Source organism: Bombus vancouverensis, chromosome 16 (genome assembly GCF_051014615.1).
Source record: "Bombus vancouverensis nearcticus chromosome 16, iyBomVanc1_principal, whole genome shotgun sequence".
NCBI classification, from domain to species: Eukaryota; Metazoa; Arthropoda; class Insecta; order Hymenoptera; family Apidae; genus Bombus; species Bombus vancouverensis.
Window position 1 is genome coordinate 6,175,289 of NC_134926.1, and position 16,709 is coordinate 6,191,997.

Consider the following 16,709-nt stretch of genomic DNA (forward strand, 5'->3'; position numbering starts at 1 on the left):
AAAACCCACAGTTTACTGACAACAAAAAACAGCGATTATCGAACAAAATAGGAGTTCTTTATTAAATATCATTGACAACGTGAAAATCTCAAGGTATAACAAATCTAGACAATCGTTGTATATAATTAATTTATACATCGCTAATACGTCAATTCTTATTCGTTTAATTATACATTTATATATATACATATATTCGAACTGTACAAAACATCAGCCTTATAAAAACCAAATCTGTATAGAGCTGATGATTTTGAATTTTACAATGTCTGTACAAGTTTTGTTTTTAAACTACCTTCTTTTTTACCTTATATTTTACACTCATAATATTAGAAGAAGAATATTAATACTTGGTTAGTGATATTATCATGTTACATTTTTACAACAAGCTACATAAAAAATATGTAGGCTATAGTCACAAACAGAAAATAGTCTGCAAGATATCAAACTCATTAATGTAGAAAATAAATATCCTATACTATTGTAAAAACTTTGGTTGTCGTTAACTTTCCCTTTTTTTATTCAGTAATAAGTAGATTTGCCCCAAATAGATACCTTAACTAGATCTTACACGCATATTATATATATATACACATATATATTTGGGTTGTCAACTAAGTGATTGCGGGTTTTGTCATTAGGTGGTATTGACAAAATCCGCAATCACTTAGTTGACAACCCAATATATATTTATGTATATATACTTACACATTCTATTAAAAAAAAATCTTGCATCTTTCTTAAGACTTCCTGCTGATCTCCTACTTGTACGTTAGTATATAAAATGTGTATGTATGTGTAAATGTGTGTATGTACTGTCTGTGCGATAATCAAATGTCTTCATTCAAAGAATATTGTCTGAACTGATCTTACATTTGAATCTTGTGAATGCTGGATTGCAAAAACGGTACTTTGCGTCAGTCTTACAATCAAATTAGTTTTAAGCGTAATAAGACATCATTATGTGCACTATTGGAAAAAGAGAACAAGACAAAAAGAAGAAACGAAACACACAAGAAAACCGGGAATTGACTAGCGTACGAAATATAGATTACTAACAAGAAGTTTGGATCACTTGTCTATTTTATTAATATTCAATTATTAGCTAATTTTTTACCATTTCGGAATTAATACTTTTCGAATTGAGAAACAGTTTTCGAGTTGATTAAAAATTATTAATTTTCCTATGAAAACCTCTATATTCTTGTAAACGTGTGATTCCAAACTTATGTTCGAACACAAAGTAAGAAATATTCGCGTATGGCCGTTCGCAACTATTTATAGTACTGTACATCGTCTAACATATTATCCGACGAGGAAAGAGTCAAGCTACGTTCCTCATGCATTCCTTTAGCGTAATTAATTTGCTGCGATACCTGTAACAAATTTGAAATAATATAAATGTATTAATACTAATCATGAAATTTATTATACTGACCCTTTTAGCTACTTCCTCGTTATCACATCGAACTTTAGGTCTCCTTAGGAGTTCTGGGCCGTCTATATTAACGGCTATCGTCGAATCAGATCTAGATATTAATTCAATATAATATAAAGTGACACCGTTGCTTTCTAGTTTATGCATCGGTTGGCAATATAATAAATCTGCTAGGCTGACTTCGGTTACAACTCCTTTGGTACCACCGGAAATCACACGGACTCTTTCGTTAGAAACGAGAACTCTTAGATTCTCCGTTCCACTACGTAAACACTCGTACGCCACGAATAATTCTGAATAATTATGCTCATTTATTATGTACAGAAATTCTTGGCCCTCTGCTTGTTGACGATTATAAGGTGGTAATAGACCAGCGGAACCGCTAGCCACTCGAGGAGGTCTATCACGTTTTGGTATTGTACGATGAGCACTAAATATATCACACGAAATTATAAATATTATTAATAATTATTAAATATAATTTAAAGTACACTTACCTTCTACTGGTTTCTCTTACAGCAGTGGCAGTTTCTGTGGCAAGATCTAGAACTCCTACAACAGGTTTCGTGATAGTTCCAACAACTCCTTTGCCAAACCCAGCGAAAAAGCCCTGAAATCATTTGTTACCATTTAATTAACTTGTTGCAATCAATTGTAATGAATTTTAAAAAACGTACGGGAAATCCTTCGTTTGTTGCTCCATCATAGGTTTGTTTGAAGATGCTAGTTACCCCTCCAAGTAGTCCAAAACCGAAGCCCTTTAATCCGGCTACCAAATGATCACTACTGCCTGCTGTATTAGCTCGAATTCTCTGTCTAGCTTCCTCGTGTCTTTCATCCATTATGACTCTTCCTAGTCCATCGGAAAGAGACTCTGTTACTTTGGCAGCGGAATTTGATATACCGTGTGTAACATTTTTCACTAAAGTTTTCACGCTTCCTTCGTAGATTAAACCGGAAACTCCTTCTGTGACGTCGTTTACAAAGCCTAGAGGATTGCCTAAAAAGTCCACGGATCCTAATATTACTGCAGCTTGCCATTTTAATTCCTGAAATAAAATTTATTGTAACAGGGAAATGAAAGTAAATTAACAAATAAAGAATATTTACAATCGTACATCTTTGTAATGTTTTATAATGGAATGTACTAAGAATTGAGTGCTCTCAAAAGGATGCTTCTTAATAAATGGCTCCAACTCAATAGTGGCATCTTCAAACTTGATTAATGTTAAGCCTAACTGTCTTTTTATAATCTGAAGTTGACGTGGCAGTTTTGTTGTAGTGAGTACACTTAATTTTATCTGAAAAAACATATTATGTGAAATTCGATTAATTAATTTCGATTAATAAAACCAACCTGACTGGGAACGATCTTTAAAGCTCCAAAATAGTATCGTTTAGCATGTGCAGCAGATACTTCGGAAATGAACCTCTGAGCCTTGAAATCGTTTTCGTCCATAGGTACCTCTAATTCCGATCTTCCCGCCCCGACAAAAGCAACTAACTTCAATATCAATTTCTCTTCCAAATGTATGCAAAGTGGTTTGATGCTCACTACCACGTGCTTGTATATTTCTGCATTCTGATTCTTCGACTTCAGTTTCTCCGCAACTACGTGTATAGCTGGTCTGTGCTCACTCTCAACTCGGGTGGATCGTGTTACATAAAGAACAGATGTACATTGTGCTTCAAACAACTGATTATCAATCTGTATATCTTCCATGCTCAAGTCTAGAGTAGTATTGATAGGAGTTTGAACCAGTTCCAAAGAGATACCAGCCAAACGAGCAAACAGTAGCTCCTCAACTGGTCTTCGAGAAACAATTGATAGTCCTAAGCCAGCTGTTAAGTTGATTTTCAATTCCAATTCTTTGGAATTGACCTTCTCTGCGTCACTATTTATCTGTGTTGGTCGGTGGCTGATTGCAATATGCGACCAATCACGTTCTTCCAGTAAAGCGAACGTTTTCTTCTGCAAAAGAAAGTGAGAAAGTGAGTATTGGTATCATTAAGATACTTGTTCCAGTATTCATACCCTTTCTTTGATATCTAACACTTGGAGCACTCTTGTTGGGCCATCAGTAGTTACCGTAACAGATAAAAAGCCAGATCCTGGCCTTAGCTTCTGTCGACCAACACGCTGTTCAATTGGGGGAGGATTGGTGTGCATTTGAGGGCCTAATACTGCTTCACTCCCTAAAAAGACATATAGAAACTGCATGTAATGAACATTTCTGCGCAGATCGAGTAGCTGTATAAAGAATTTGAAGTTGAAATATTATTTCATGCATTTTATTATTGATGAACTTAGCGTTAATGAAATAAAAAAACAAGCGACAGTTTAAACGCTTAAGATAGTTATAATTCTGACTTTAATGTATGCTCCGAATCTATACGTACACATTTGCCAACGGGCGACACTGCCGCCTGCAACATTATCATTATGAGTTTAAGATTCACAAAAATAATATAATTCAGAGAATAAACGGGGAAAACAGCTGGAAATTCCAAATTAATTGAATGTAAGAGAAACAAACGTTGATTTGTAACTATACATTTACAGCCACTTTGCTTAAACCGAGGTACTTAGTAACATTCCACTTTAGTTTTAGTGATAAACATAATAGATGAAACATCCTTTTAATCAAATGATATCTCAATTTACGTGGCATAATAATAGCGATTCAATAAGCAAGTGAAATCTATAGCAAATAAAATAGAAGAATGTATGGTAATGAATAGAACAAAATTTGTGTATAAAATGGATTGCAAAAGCAAAATACTTTTACTGTTTTACAATTCTACAATTTTTCCAAAGTTTTTACAATTTTAACTGTACATTCTATTCTGAATATAAAACGTTTACATAAGAATGACAAAACAATTAATAAAAACACCCCTGACTAAGGAATAATACAAGGAATAATACAATAATTCAATAACCATAATATTTCAAACCTTCGTGTAATCCCATGAATCCATCTTTCGACTGTACACACATATTCTTATGTGCACAACATAATCGTCCATCATCGGTGAATCGCCAAGTTTGTGTGGATCTCCTTCGGGGATCAGGTTTCCTTAAAGCAAGAGCACAATAGGTGAATGGTTGAGGTGCAGTGCCTGCTATATCCAACACTAACACTGTTTCTGGAGCCCTTGAATGTTTATCTCTGGGTGGACTAGATCCTATTCATAAAAAATCATTTTAAGGTATAAGATTAACAAAAACATTTCTTTTAGGGTACCTTCGTGTTGCAATTGACCATCTCCAGTCATTCTCCATAACTGAGATCTAGCACCATATTGCTTTCTCCTCAAAGCAACCCATCCACCAGGACCGGCTTCTAAGACTAGTCTTTGTGTTTCAACATCTAGGGGGTCTAGACCACCCTCTCCAGTCCCGAGATCACAGTCATTTTTAAAAGTACCTGTTTTCAAGAAATAATGAGATCCATAAAAGAAGAATGATTTAATATCATACAGAAAAAGGTGAATTACCCGTGAAGGCAATGTAGATGAAGTTCTCATAAGTTAAAACCCTGCCCTCTCCAAGTACATTCAAATCGTATGTAGCTGTCACACCTCCAGGTGCAGTAAGAACTAAAGCAGCAGCCTGGATGGATTCATCCAATGCATATGGGACAGAGGAGTGTGGTCTGACTGTCCATTGCAAGTTATCGTGCACGGTAACCTACAAAAATACTCTTGAAAATAATTTCGAATTAATTCAGTTAAGGGGTATAACTTATGAACGCTGCTTGAAGCGTATTTAGTACAGAATGTCTTGGTTAATCACCTGATTCACTACCAATGGCACCTCTGAAAAATTGTCCACTCTTATAGGTGGTGGCATAGTATCTGCATCAGTAAACACTATAAAGTATGTGCTCTCTTGCAACACCACGTCTACTCGAAGAAAATACATCTTTCCTGTTGAATCTCTGATGTTAATTGTCAATGAGTAATTGTCATCCAGTCTGATACCACCTGACCACATGCAATTTCTAACATCCACATTACGAACACATAGGAGTAAATCTTTGTCAAGACGTGGCCAATGAAATGCCATATGGCAATTGGACATGATTTTAATATATGTGGATTGAGCATCTGGATGACTCTGAAAGTGAGAAACAATGAAAAACTATTGTATATCACAATAAATTTCTTGTTATTACTTACAATTGTTGTGGTGAAACATTTCTGGGCTAATTCTAGGGTAGAACTTGATTTATTGTGCAGTTGATATCTAGGAGATAATGTGACTACAGTTGTAGCTCTGTATTTCCCTCTAGCTATCCTAGTAGCGACACTAATTAGATATACTATGTCAGGCCTGCCATCACGAAGAGATATTCTAAGACGATGTACCTGAAGATATAAAAATCAATTTGAATATTTTTTATATTTGATGATATTTATTTAATATTTACGGACTTGTATTCCGGGTTGCAAATGAAAATGTTGAGACCACTGTGGAATTCCCTGGGGATGCACTGAAGTACCGATTCTCACTGACAGAGTTCTGCTAGCTTCTTCATCACTAAAAGAAAATAACAAAGGAGCTACCATCCTGGCTTTTTCGTTTTCTTCAAATTGTCCGGCTGCCTCTATCCCAACTCCTTCTTGTCTGAACACCAGTGGTAGACCAGTTTTATTTATAATCCAATATGGTGCAGTAATGTTAATATGTATAGCAGAGCCTTTCTCTATGTTAACAGCCGCGTGGAGATATAATATTCTTCCACAAGAATCTGTCAGCCGTAGACGAGCAGTGAAAGAGTTGGTATTTGGTGGCAACAACATCTATATGAAGTAGATCTTAAATATCAATAAGACATTGAAAAATTAATAAAGAAGGTTTATTTACCGTGCCTGATCCAGAGTATCCGTCTAACTGTACTGTAATTTCTAGCTGCTCTTCGACATTTACAGTATGTAAATCCGCACTGTCACCGGGTAGAATTCTACCATTTTCTGTGCTAATCTCATATAACAATTCGTGAGGCAATAGATTGGTTAATGTGAGAGGAGCCATCACTGTTATAGTGTGTGCTGGTAGCATTTGACTCATATCCAATGGATAATTATCCCTCATCACTGCTACGCTCATTCTACAAAACAGATTGATTTAAAAACGTATATTGAATCATTCATTTCCGTGTATAATTCGGGACGTACCTAAATATATTGTTGTGATTAGCTCTACAAGTGATACGATTTTCTATAACTTCTAATGGTTTCTTAACTATGGTCCAATCTATTGTTTCTGTACAGTATTGAAACAAATTGTTCAAGTTGATAGGTTTTAAGCACATTTGTACCCCGGTGTGCGTTAGGGGAATCGATATTGTGGATTGGGCAGGTACTTGAAGAATTCTGTCACTAGTAGATGAAGTTAAAAGCTGGTCTAAAAGAAAAGGATATGAAAATTGGAATTCAATAATTAACTTCATTTCATATAAGCAACTTACATCCGTATTGATTCAAGGTTTTTTCCATCTTGATTTCCACTGTGTGTTTTAATTTATTGGATATTTGTAAAGCTGATCTAACAGTTACTAATTTTCTAGCTGATCCTTCTAATTCGACAGCAAATACTATTCTAGCTTTCGGCGTTAGTATCTGAAACTAAAAGTAATCATTTAAATATAGGAAGGTATAAATGAGCTCCAGTCAAAATAAATAATCTTAAGCGATGAAATAAAAATGAATTTTACATACCAGTGTTGTATCTATCTGTATATCAGTAACATTTGCACTAGCATGACGAAAATATATCCCAACACGATCGACAGTGACAGGATCTACAGGTCTCCACCCATCTACCAATACTGTAATCTGATGTCTCCTGACAGTATGCGTGGCATGATGTCTCAATTTACCTCTTCCTTCAAAAGTAAATGGAACAGTGTCACCTGGAAGAACTTCAAGCCATGTATCATCCTTCTGAAAGTCATTTTGGGCTTTAAAATTCTGTCCCACATTCTTGGTATCGTCCGCAGTAGCAATAATCGTTTTGAACCACAATTTACAACCAGTTTCATTCCTTAATGCAAAAGGAATGAAAGGCATTCGACGTCGATATCCTTGCCCATTGCTTGCCTTAGTCATATTAACTTCCTTACTGGAAGTAGAGTAGAAATCCTGCATCCAGTTGTTCTTAACCAACTCTATCAACTCTATTAGCGTTGAAGTTATGTTAACATCAACAGAATCTTGGGAGTTAACAGACATCTGCAGCCTCTTTGCATTGAAAGAATTAGTTAACATCTGCTCCCATTGAACGGTAGCACACCATGGTTCGATGAAGGGCTCCCAGCCACTGAGAACTCTATTATAATAATCAATGCTGAAAGTAGTAGATACTATACCAGGTCCCACGCGTTCTTGTCTCAAATTAAGATCTTGTAAGGAAATCTCCAGTAATGGTACATCAGCGTCTCTACAGTCATCTATAATGCATATTCTTGCACATGATGTTTGAATTTCAAAAGTGCGAAAAACGGACTCGTTGTTTGTACTGGTGTCTGAATTAGGTACTGCATGTTGAGTTAACCACAAAGCTGCTTCATCCAATTGCCCATTACAGAGATCCAAAGCAGCTCTACAGTCAGCATCTGTAAATCCCAGGGCTGTCAATTTTTGTACTTGCCTCTCGGTGGGTGTCAATGCTTCACTGGAGCGTTGTTTAGCTACTAGAGTCTGTTTTGGTAGAGAACTGAGCATTCTAGAGAACATAGTCACATCATGGTAACTTAATCTTACGCACAGAGGTTGCAATTGTATTTCAAGACATTTATCTACTGTCAAATCCAAACTGGCTCCAACTGGATCTATTATAGATAATGCAGTCTCTTCTTCTAGCCCTAAGACACAGGAAAAGAGTTCGCAATGGGACAGGTTACAAGAAAGAGGCTTTTCACCTTCTTGAGGGGCAGATCTATAAGAAAGAACAGCTGTGTTTTTCAGAATAACGGCGTTCGTATCGCGAATCGATGTATCCTCTACAATAACTAATTCTGAATCAGTGATATTAATCTTTAATTCGAATGGTATTGCAGACAAAGCATTACTGTCGTTTTCTTGGTTGTTTTCGGTGATTATCTGAGCAGTTCCAATGGGTCCTGGTTCTACAGAATTCAAAATTAGGAAATCTCTTACAGCCTCCCACCAGTCTAGTATAGCAGTTAAGCGCATGCTGTGGACCAAAATAGTCGTGGCCGCGTTTGCTTTACGCCTTCTATGATGAACCTCAGCCTGGACGCGATTTTCATTATTTGAATTTCTCAGAGGCTGTAAAATACTTGTGAAAACATTAGATTGTTTGTTAGCAGGCTCATCCTGAAATCTCATGTCCATAATTAGTATTTCCTGGGATACTAAATCAATATCCTGTGATCCATCACTCAATGAATCTAATGTCAATCTGGATTTTATAAAATTAATACAAGCTAATGCTGCAATATTATGATTTGGATGCAGCTTAACAGTAACATTTACCAATTCTAGCGTTATGCACGATTTTTTCCAGATTTTCCCCTTGTTATCCATGCTAACTATGGAATACTCAACAGTTTCATTCAGATCTTGCATGAATTGTCGCAAGTCATCCAAATTTTCGCCGATATTGTAAGAAAGTAAACCTCGAATCAACATATACTGAGCAGGGTCCAAAGCACAATCCATTGTGGATAGCGTTCCATGAATGCTCAAATCTGGAATTTCTCTACTAATATAGGTGTCCAAGTTTCTTTCGATACGTAATTTCAAATGGCACATTTCAGTGAGCAAGGATGATCCAAGTTTCTTGATATAAAAACCACCAACAAGCAGATTATCCATATTGCCATCCTGATCATTATCACACTTAATCCGTTTAGCTGCATAGACGTCCATATTAACAAGTTCAAGGAACATTATGTCCAGCATGCATTTATCTATCACTTCTGAAGTTTCGAATCGATTATGTGCGGTGAGCTCTCCCAGATCCAGCAATAACATTTCATCTGATCTAGAACTAACTGGCAATAGGATTACTGGTGCACCTGCTTCTAATTCTAAAGATAATCTTATGCTTCTCCTGTTAGTATCGATTATAGCGCCAACACCAGCTCTCAGATTAGCCATAATGGTCCAAAGTTGAGAAAAATGGCCAATGAACGCTTGAAGTTCTGCCACAAATCTTTGAGTGTGTACATAATGGACAGCAGACATCTCTAGTTTTAATTGGGCATCATAAGGTCGTTTTTCAGAATCAATATAGCTGGAATACTGAAAATTCAGAGCTTTCCGCCCAGATGAAAGGAACCTCTCTCTATAAAATCTTCCATGCGGTGTTAGGTCTAGCAAAGACATCGATCCCAAGGATCCTGACACCTTCGTCTTCCCATTTGCTTTCAAAATGTGCATATTTGCATTAGATACATTGGCTTTAGCAATTTCCCTCTCAGATTGTATCAAAACCAGCGTTAAAGATCTAACTTCTATCCCAGTTTCTGATCGTAGAGGTAGATTATCCGCCTTGTCCAATTGATCTGTGCCAGTGGACGTTTGATGCATTGTAACTTTAGGACTGCTTCCTGAGGGACCAGCAAACCCAAAGAAATCAAATACCACCATCCAGGATTCGACATTAATGACCAAATCCAAACAATTAAAATCCACTGTGACAAGTTTCTGATGAAATTGATTTTTCGTTGGCAGATCACAATCTGGTTCTGTTATGGTAATGCTCATTAGTACCAGATTCTCTTCACTGGTTGATGCACCAGGAGACGGAGGTGGAGTATTTGGCGTGTTTGCCAAAGAAACTGGTTTTCTGCGCCAGTGAGCAGGAATTGTCCCATATAAGGTATCAGTTTCTAATCTGTCGGGTAAACTTCCTCGCCCAAATTCGCTTCTAATTTGTTGTACAAAGGCAAAATCAGGACAAGACTTAGAGACACCAGCTAAAAGTTTGGCACGAGTCGGAGCTGACGATTGCATCATGTATCTATGCCTGGAGCCAATAGGACAAAGAAGGTCCTCCATCAAAAGGGATCGTAGAGCAACTTGAATAGTGGATTCATTTTTTTGCAATTTCTCATATTTGGCCACAAAATCCCTCATGGACAATTCAACTAATGGCTGTTCCAAAAGTCCCTGTTTGAGTTCTATACCTAGAGTAGGCAGTTCGAATAAAACTTTGATGGAGAGATCAAGTTTATCAGAATAATTTGATGCTTTGCTCATTGCTTGAGACTTCTGAACAACGGGTACAGATACTGGCATGGAGAAAAGTCTATTAGTAGTGTCTAATAACTGTTCATATTGTTCTCGAGATAGGGAGACTTTCAGTGGTGTCATTACAACTCCATGGACTTGGACAATAGGACTACTGAAAAATTCATTGTCGAGAAAGAAATTCGGGCTTTGTGCTAACGCATTCTCTTTTTCAACCACGACTTTTAATACAGTATCATGCAAAATTGGCTTGCCTGATTCTTTGCAACAGTATATTTCTTCGGCTCTTAGAGGGAGATTACTATGAACTTGTCCCACGTTGGCAGATATCTCCAAAGAGTACAAATTCATTTCCCTAACTTCTAGAGTTAATTTGTGCTTCGCCATGGAACCTTGATGAGGTTCGTGTTGCAAGGACATAGTGCCAAGATGTGCGACGAAAACTTGTCTACTGTGAGACGAACGCGGAATTACCAAAACAGGACTATCCAACAGGATATCTAATTTCAAAGACAAACTTCCTGAATTTTCCAAATCCACAGACAAACTTGGTAAACGTCTACGAGGTGGAATGGACCAGTCCTCTGCGTTTACTAAGCCTATGGCCATGTCTGTGGCAGCTGCGCTGATCTGCCGTGCAAGCTTACTCAAATACTGTTTAAACTCGTCAGCACAAGAACGTAACTCTGACAATAAATGAGGAGCGTGGGTATACCAAACACTACCAATACGAATTGTTAGATCTATTAAGGTTTCCATTCCATCCTGCTGTTGTGCACAAGGTTTGGTACATCGATTGGCGGAAAATCTTAAAGCTTCTGGCTGATTAGGCAGACCAGGAAAATATTCTAATGGATGTTGAGATGGATCAGCTATTGGGTCTCTTCCAACACTGACGATTCTTTGGTGCGTTTTACCGGTTGGTGTTTGATCCAAGATTTGTAAACCTCCAAGTGAACCAGAGATAGAAGCGTTTACTGCCAAAGTAGCTTGTATGCGAGCGTCACACATCGTAGCTGTGGCGATTTTCTGACCAACCAAGTGATTATCCTGTATCACTGCCCTTAAGAGAAGCACATTCAGTCTATGAAAATCAAAGGTTACTTCTGTCCTGGTAGAAACTTTTGGCTCCATAGTTTGACTTGAAAGGGATTCTTGTCTCTCAATGTATCCTGGTTTTATCTTCCTTTGAGAAGGGAATATCCTTTTAAAGAATCCCATTAGTTCTACAATGGTCTCCTGATTAGCAATAATATCCAAGTTGTTGAACTGAATATTGGCTACTCTCAAAATCTCTAATGTATCATATACTAAAGTTAATTCAACTACTATCAAAGCTTCAGAATCCATTTTCTCCAATTCGATTAAAGAATTATTCCTGGGTGATTGCGGATTCTTCGCTTTGCTTGCTAGATTAGACAAAGCATTGGTCAAAGCAACTGGAGAAGTCAATCTCCTTGGCATATTGGAATCGGGAGAACCAGGAGAGACTGGGGAAACAGGAGATGTTGGTTCCGAATCTCTTAAGCTCCCAGAAATACTGTCCATCCCTACGTGTTTGTGACTGGCTACTAATAATTCAAAATCCGGACCAAATTCCTGAAGAGCATCAACGAGAAGCAAACCATGGACAGATAGGGAAACATTGATATCTGCAGACCTTTTGCTAAAACCGGCTCGGACTCCAGAGACCTGAAGTTCAGCAACACTACGGCCTCTAGATTGCAACTCGAAAGTCATCTGATCAATAATGAATTGAACCATAACTGCGTGGCTTAATGATTTGTCTAGGCTCTCTTCTTTCTTAGGACTCTCTGGTTCTATACTGATTACATCAGCCTGAGAAATTCCTGTGGATTTCGAGAAGCTAGATAATAAATTATACATCAGTCTAATTGCCTCCACCTTCTGTTCATTAACATGAACCACCAGTCTTGGCAGATTCCCAGATACAGTCACGGATGGCAAATTCGGATCAGAGGAAGCAAACACTCTTCGTTCAATTTGCAAGGATATGTTGAAACGTTCCAGAACGTGCAAGCTAGACATCCCCCTGGTTCGTATGTGTTTCCAATTGTCCTTCACTTTCCCTACGAGAATCTGCAAATCCACCAGATCGATAGTATAGTGGTCGTACAGTTTCTGATGCAATGCTGTCTCAGAAATGGTCGGGAAGTCTTGTATGGAACCATTTTCTTGACTTCCAGGCGGTGTCGAACAAGGTGTCTCGAATCTTTCATCTTCATCGTCGCTATTTAGTTCAGGAGAGTTCGATTTAATGATTACTTCGTTATTTTGTACGTTATTCGACAAGTGGAGCTTTCCGAAATCTACAACAACCACCGCAGCATTGGAATCGGTAAAATTCTCAACTAGTAGAATCTGTGGTGCTGATATATTGAACTGCAAATCCCAGGATGAGCGATATACCAAATCTCCATCTAAAATCTGTTCCCAGTTCTTGATGAGTTGTCTTCGAGTTCGTCGCTTCATTGCTTGAAACCTTTGATTGGTCGATGATCTATGTGGTTTGCACATGAAGTCTATAAGCCAATGTATCACTGTAGGGTTGTAAACTACATCTAATGACTTTGAATTGACTTGCAGCAAATGATCAGCATTTAAGTGCAATGGTCTTTTTTCGTAAGTCATTTCAAAGAGTTGTTGAGGTAATTGATTGGTTAACTTTTCTGAAGAACCACGTACTCTAGAGGTTATTGTGGGAATTATTTGAGGCTGCACCAAAATCGGGAATGTGGAATTCTCTGTGAGATAATCGTGAAGATACAAGGCTCCCAAACTGATAAAGAATTTGTGAGATCCATATCTGGGTCTCGAATCGTAACTCAAGTTTACTCGTTCGAACTGTAGCTCTATAACCGCTTTCGTATTCTTGCCATCATTCTTCATTGTACAAAGGGAAAAAGCGCCTTTAGATAAAGCAAAATTGAACTGTCCAAACACAGTATCTCGACGTAACAAGGTGTCATCATCTATAGTGTCTGCCAAAACATCCAAAAGCTCTCCATCAAATGTAGAGGATGTACTTTGAGTGTTCGTGTTTGAACTCTTTGAATACCAGCCCCACCACTGTGGAAACCACTGCTCCAACATTCCTCTAGGTTGTGGTACATTTACATCAGAATTTTGAGGTAGTTTTGGAGGTTTAACTCTATACATTGCTACTTCTCTCAGTACTCTCAATTCATCGAAACTTCGTTCCTGTTCTATCTTTTCTTTTAACTGTTTGATATCTGGAGGTAAGATACTAGTTGGTGTTCCTATAAAGTGACACTGATGAGTATCAAGAAGCAATGAAATGGTAGGTTCCCATAATTTTTCTTAAATACCTAGCAATTTAATGTAACTCTCTACATATAAAATGTTCTCATTGCCTCTTTGAAGGATATCTTTCCATGATGGTTTAGGTTTCAGAGCATCTTTTCCGAGGTGACACCTTGCTGCATACTTCCACCATTCCCTTGGAGCAGCAGACACACTAAGCAATGGACGGCAACATCTTTGTTGCTTACGACGTTCTATATCTTTCAATTCTCTTATACATTTAACTATTTGATCATATTGTACCTAACAGAAGGTCACTTGCAATATAAGGACTTTAAATAGTGAAATCAGATATATAGTCTTAAACTTACATCTGTGAGACATAATGGGACATCATCTAATAAAAGATCAACAACCATTCTAGGTTTATTCGTAGATCTCAACGGTCGTTCAGACCTATCTCTCTTGATATGAGCTCTTGCATTAACAGGTAATAAGATGTGGTTCTTTATTATATTGTTTGACTCGCTCATGGCAATCTGAGAATGAAATTAATTTCAAAATTATTGGCTAAATTATTTTAATTAATTGAACTAGGTATATAAAAAACAATATATACAGCTAAATCACCGAGATTAAGAGACCCAAGAAATTCATCTTTTTTCATGTGATTCCAATAAATGGAAAGCCTGTCAAGTTCCATGAGCTTGAAAGAAGCATCTGTGAGATTCCAGGACGTAGAACCAGGTATCCAACTAGCATCACAACTTTGTGCAGTTAGAGCTCCTATAGTTACACCAAGTGTAACACCAGTACCTATTAATCAAAATTATTTTCCAGTAATATATTTACCATTACTTTATTTATCTTACTAAATAAGAAAACTTTTTTCACCATCTGACAATGTCACACCATCTTCATATCTTATGTGAACATCCTTAATATTGAGCTGTAAATTTTCAATAATATTTGTGATCAAGGAGGTGCCATAATTTACCCAGGAACTGTAACTGGTGGCATAATAACCAGGATCTCGTTCTGTATCTGTTCTCCATCTTGCTTCTAATGAATCTAGTCGACTCAACTTATATTCTAAAATTGCCTGTTCTTCTGTTTCACTATCAAACTATGAATACAATTATCTATAAACATATAGAACTGGAAATATACACTGCAGAGAAATCACAGATCATATACCTCATCCAAACTGATTGGCCCAGCTACCAAATAAAGTTGCTCTATCACTATGACCCATGAAGCTGTTCTTATTTGACGAACAGGTACTTGTAATCTTACTTTACCAATAAATCCTGCCTTTATTTCCACTGGTAATCCAATATGACGCAAGGCCTCTTTCTTTAATGGCAAATTCTCTAATTCAACTTCACCTAAAATAAGATATTTTCATTTTACTATTAAACTTCATTGAGTGAATACTATTAAATTTCAATGTACGCTTAAGGAGATTTGGTTTGAAACTAAATAATCCTATCTAACAAGCAGTGATATAATGTACAACTAATTCTAAATTTTTAAATAATATAAGGGAAGTAGTATCAGCGAGGTATTTCAATAAAAGTAAATTCTTATATTACATGAATACAATTAAGAAAGAAAACATAACCTTACCAGAGAGTAAGGCGATACTTAGTTGATCAGTATTTAAATTTTCCACGTATTTCCCGAGATAATTATTTAACACCCAGGCAACGAGTCCTTCCAACATTTTGAAGGATTGTAAAGTTCCTTAACAGCTACAAGGATCAACTTATATACAAAAGCAGGCATAAGTATATTCTGTATAGGTTATATTCGTCGAAGTTTCGTTCAGATTTTCGAAACTCACGATGTAATAGCGATTGTGGATCGTACGATCGGCGAGATATAGCTCTGCTCGAGCAAAAGTAACATTTTTTACATCAAAATACTATTTCTTTTATTACGAAAGCCACGAGATCTCCCGTTAACAATACAGATCACATCAAAGAAGCTTCATCGATCGTGAACACCATCGTGCCGAATGTACAATTTCGACATCACGTTAAGAACTTTGAAACTTGCGATTATTTATAACGAAACGCAACTTTTTTTCTGCAAAATTCTGATCAAATTGCGAACTATGTAGGAAGGGGAACAACGTTACGTATATTATTAGTAGAATGTATAAATGTTTAAGCGATTATAGGTAATTTAAATACCAAATATATATTAAATATTTATAGTAAACTACTCGTTATACCGTTCAGAAGATAAAGAACATACAAATATAAATTTGTATACATGAAATTGTATTTGTATACGTTAAATACATTACATCCATAGCTTAATTTTTTAACTTTATTAAAATCATTCATTAAGATCATTAAAAATGTTAATGGAAGAACCATTAATTGTACTAATGAAAATTGAACATATTTGTTTATACAGAATTGAAAAAATAATTTTTATGCAACTTGCGTCTGAACATCTTGAATTGAGATTTATTAACCAATGAGAGCTCTATTTCCGAATATTTTTCTGTATATATAACGAATCTGTTGTATTCATAAATATAACTGAAAGAAAAAAGATTTGATTAGATTTTTTTCTCTCATTTATTACAGAAGATATAAAAACCATCCTTTTAAAAAACTTCAGATGTAGCCATCATGTGAATAATTAATATACATATCTTCTATCTTGCCCTTCATCTCAGTTTCAAATGTTTCATTAAATAAATACAAATCTATTGTCACAAACTTAAATATGGAACATAAATGCA

At 36.5% G+C, this 16,709-nt stretch overlaps 1 protein-coding gene across 3 annotated transcripts; it reads right to left on the reverse strand.

Annotated features, from left to right (window-relative positions):
- Window positions 1–35: 35 nt before the first annotated feature.
- On the reverse strand, window positions 36–16,050 carry Vps13D (vacuolar protein sorting 13D). 3 transcript variants are annotated; one of them, XM_076625668.1, is made up of 24 exons: window positions 15,578–16,050; window positions 15,146–15,336; window positions 14,843–15,074; window positions 14,568–14,764; window positions 14,320–14,487; window positions 14,014–14,251; window positions 7,163–13,944; window positions 6,913–7,069; window positions 6,620–6,848; window positions 6,309–6,552; window positions 5,876–6,244; window positions 5,621–5,809; window positions 5,235–5,558; window positions 4,937–5,129; window positions 4,684–4,866; window positions 4,394–4,624; window positions 3,836–3,862; window positions 3,471–3,631; window positions 2,793–3,407; window positions 2,554–2,736; window positions 2,113–2,484; window positions 1,933–2,045; window positions 1,436–1,865; window positions 36–1,373 (listed from the first exon to the last, which is right to left on the reverse strand). In XM_076625668.1, exons 1-24 carry the CDS (start codon window positions 15,672–15,674, stop codon window positions 1,272–1,274), a joined length of 12,027 nt encoding a protein of 4,008 aa, XP_076481783.1. In that variant the 5' UTR covers window positions 15,675–16,050; the 3' UTR covers window positions 36–1,271. The 3 variants fall into 3 exon arrangements, with proteins under 3 accessions (XP_076481783.1, XP_033185457.1, XP_033185458.1); XM_033329566.2 differs by lacking the exon at window positions 3,836–3,862 and having other exon boundaries at window positions 15,578–16,049; XM_033329567.2 differs by lacking the exons at window positions 14,843–15,074; window positions 15,146–15,336; window positions 15,578–16,050 and having other exon boundaries at window positions 14,579–14,704.
- Window positions 16,051–16,709: the final 659 nt, after the last annotated feature.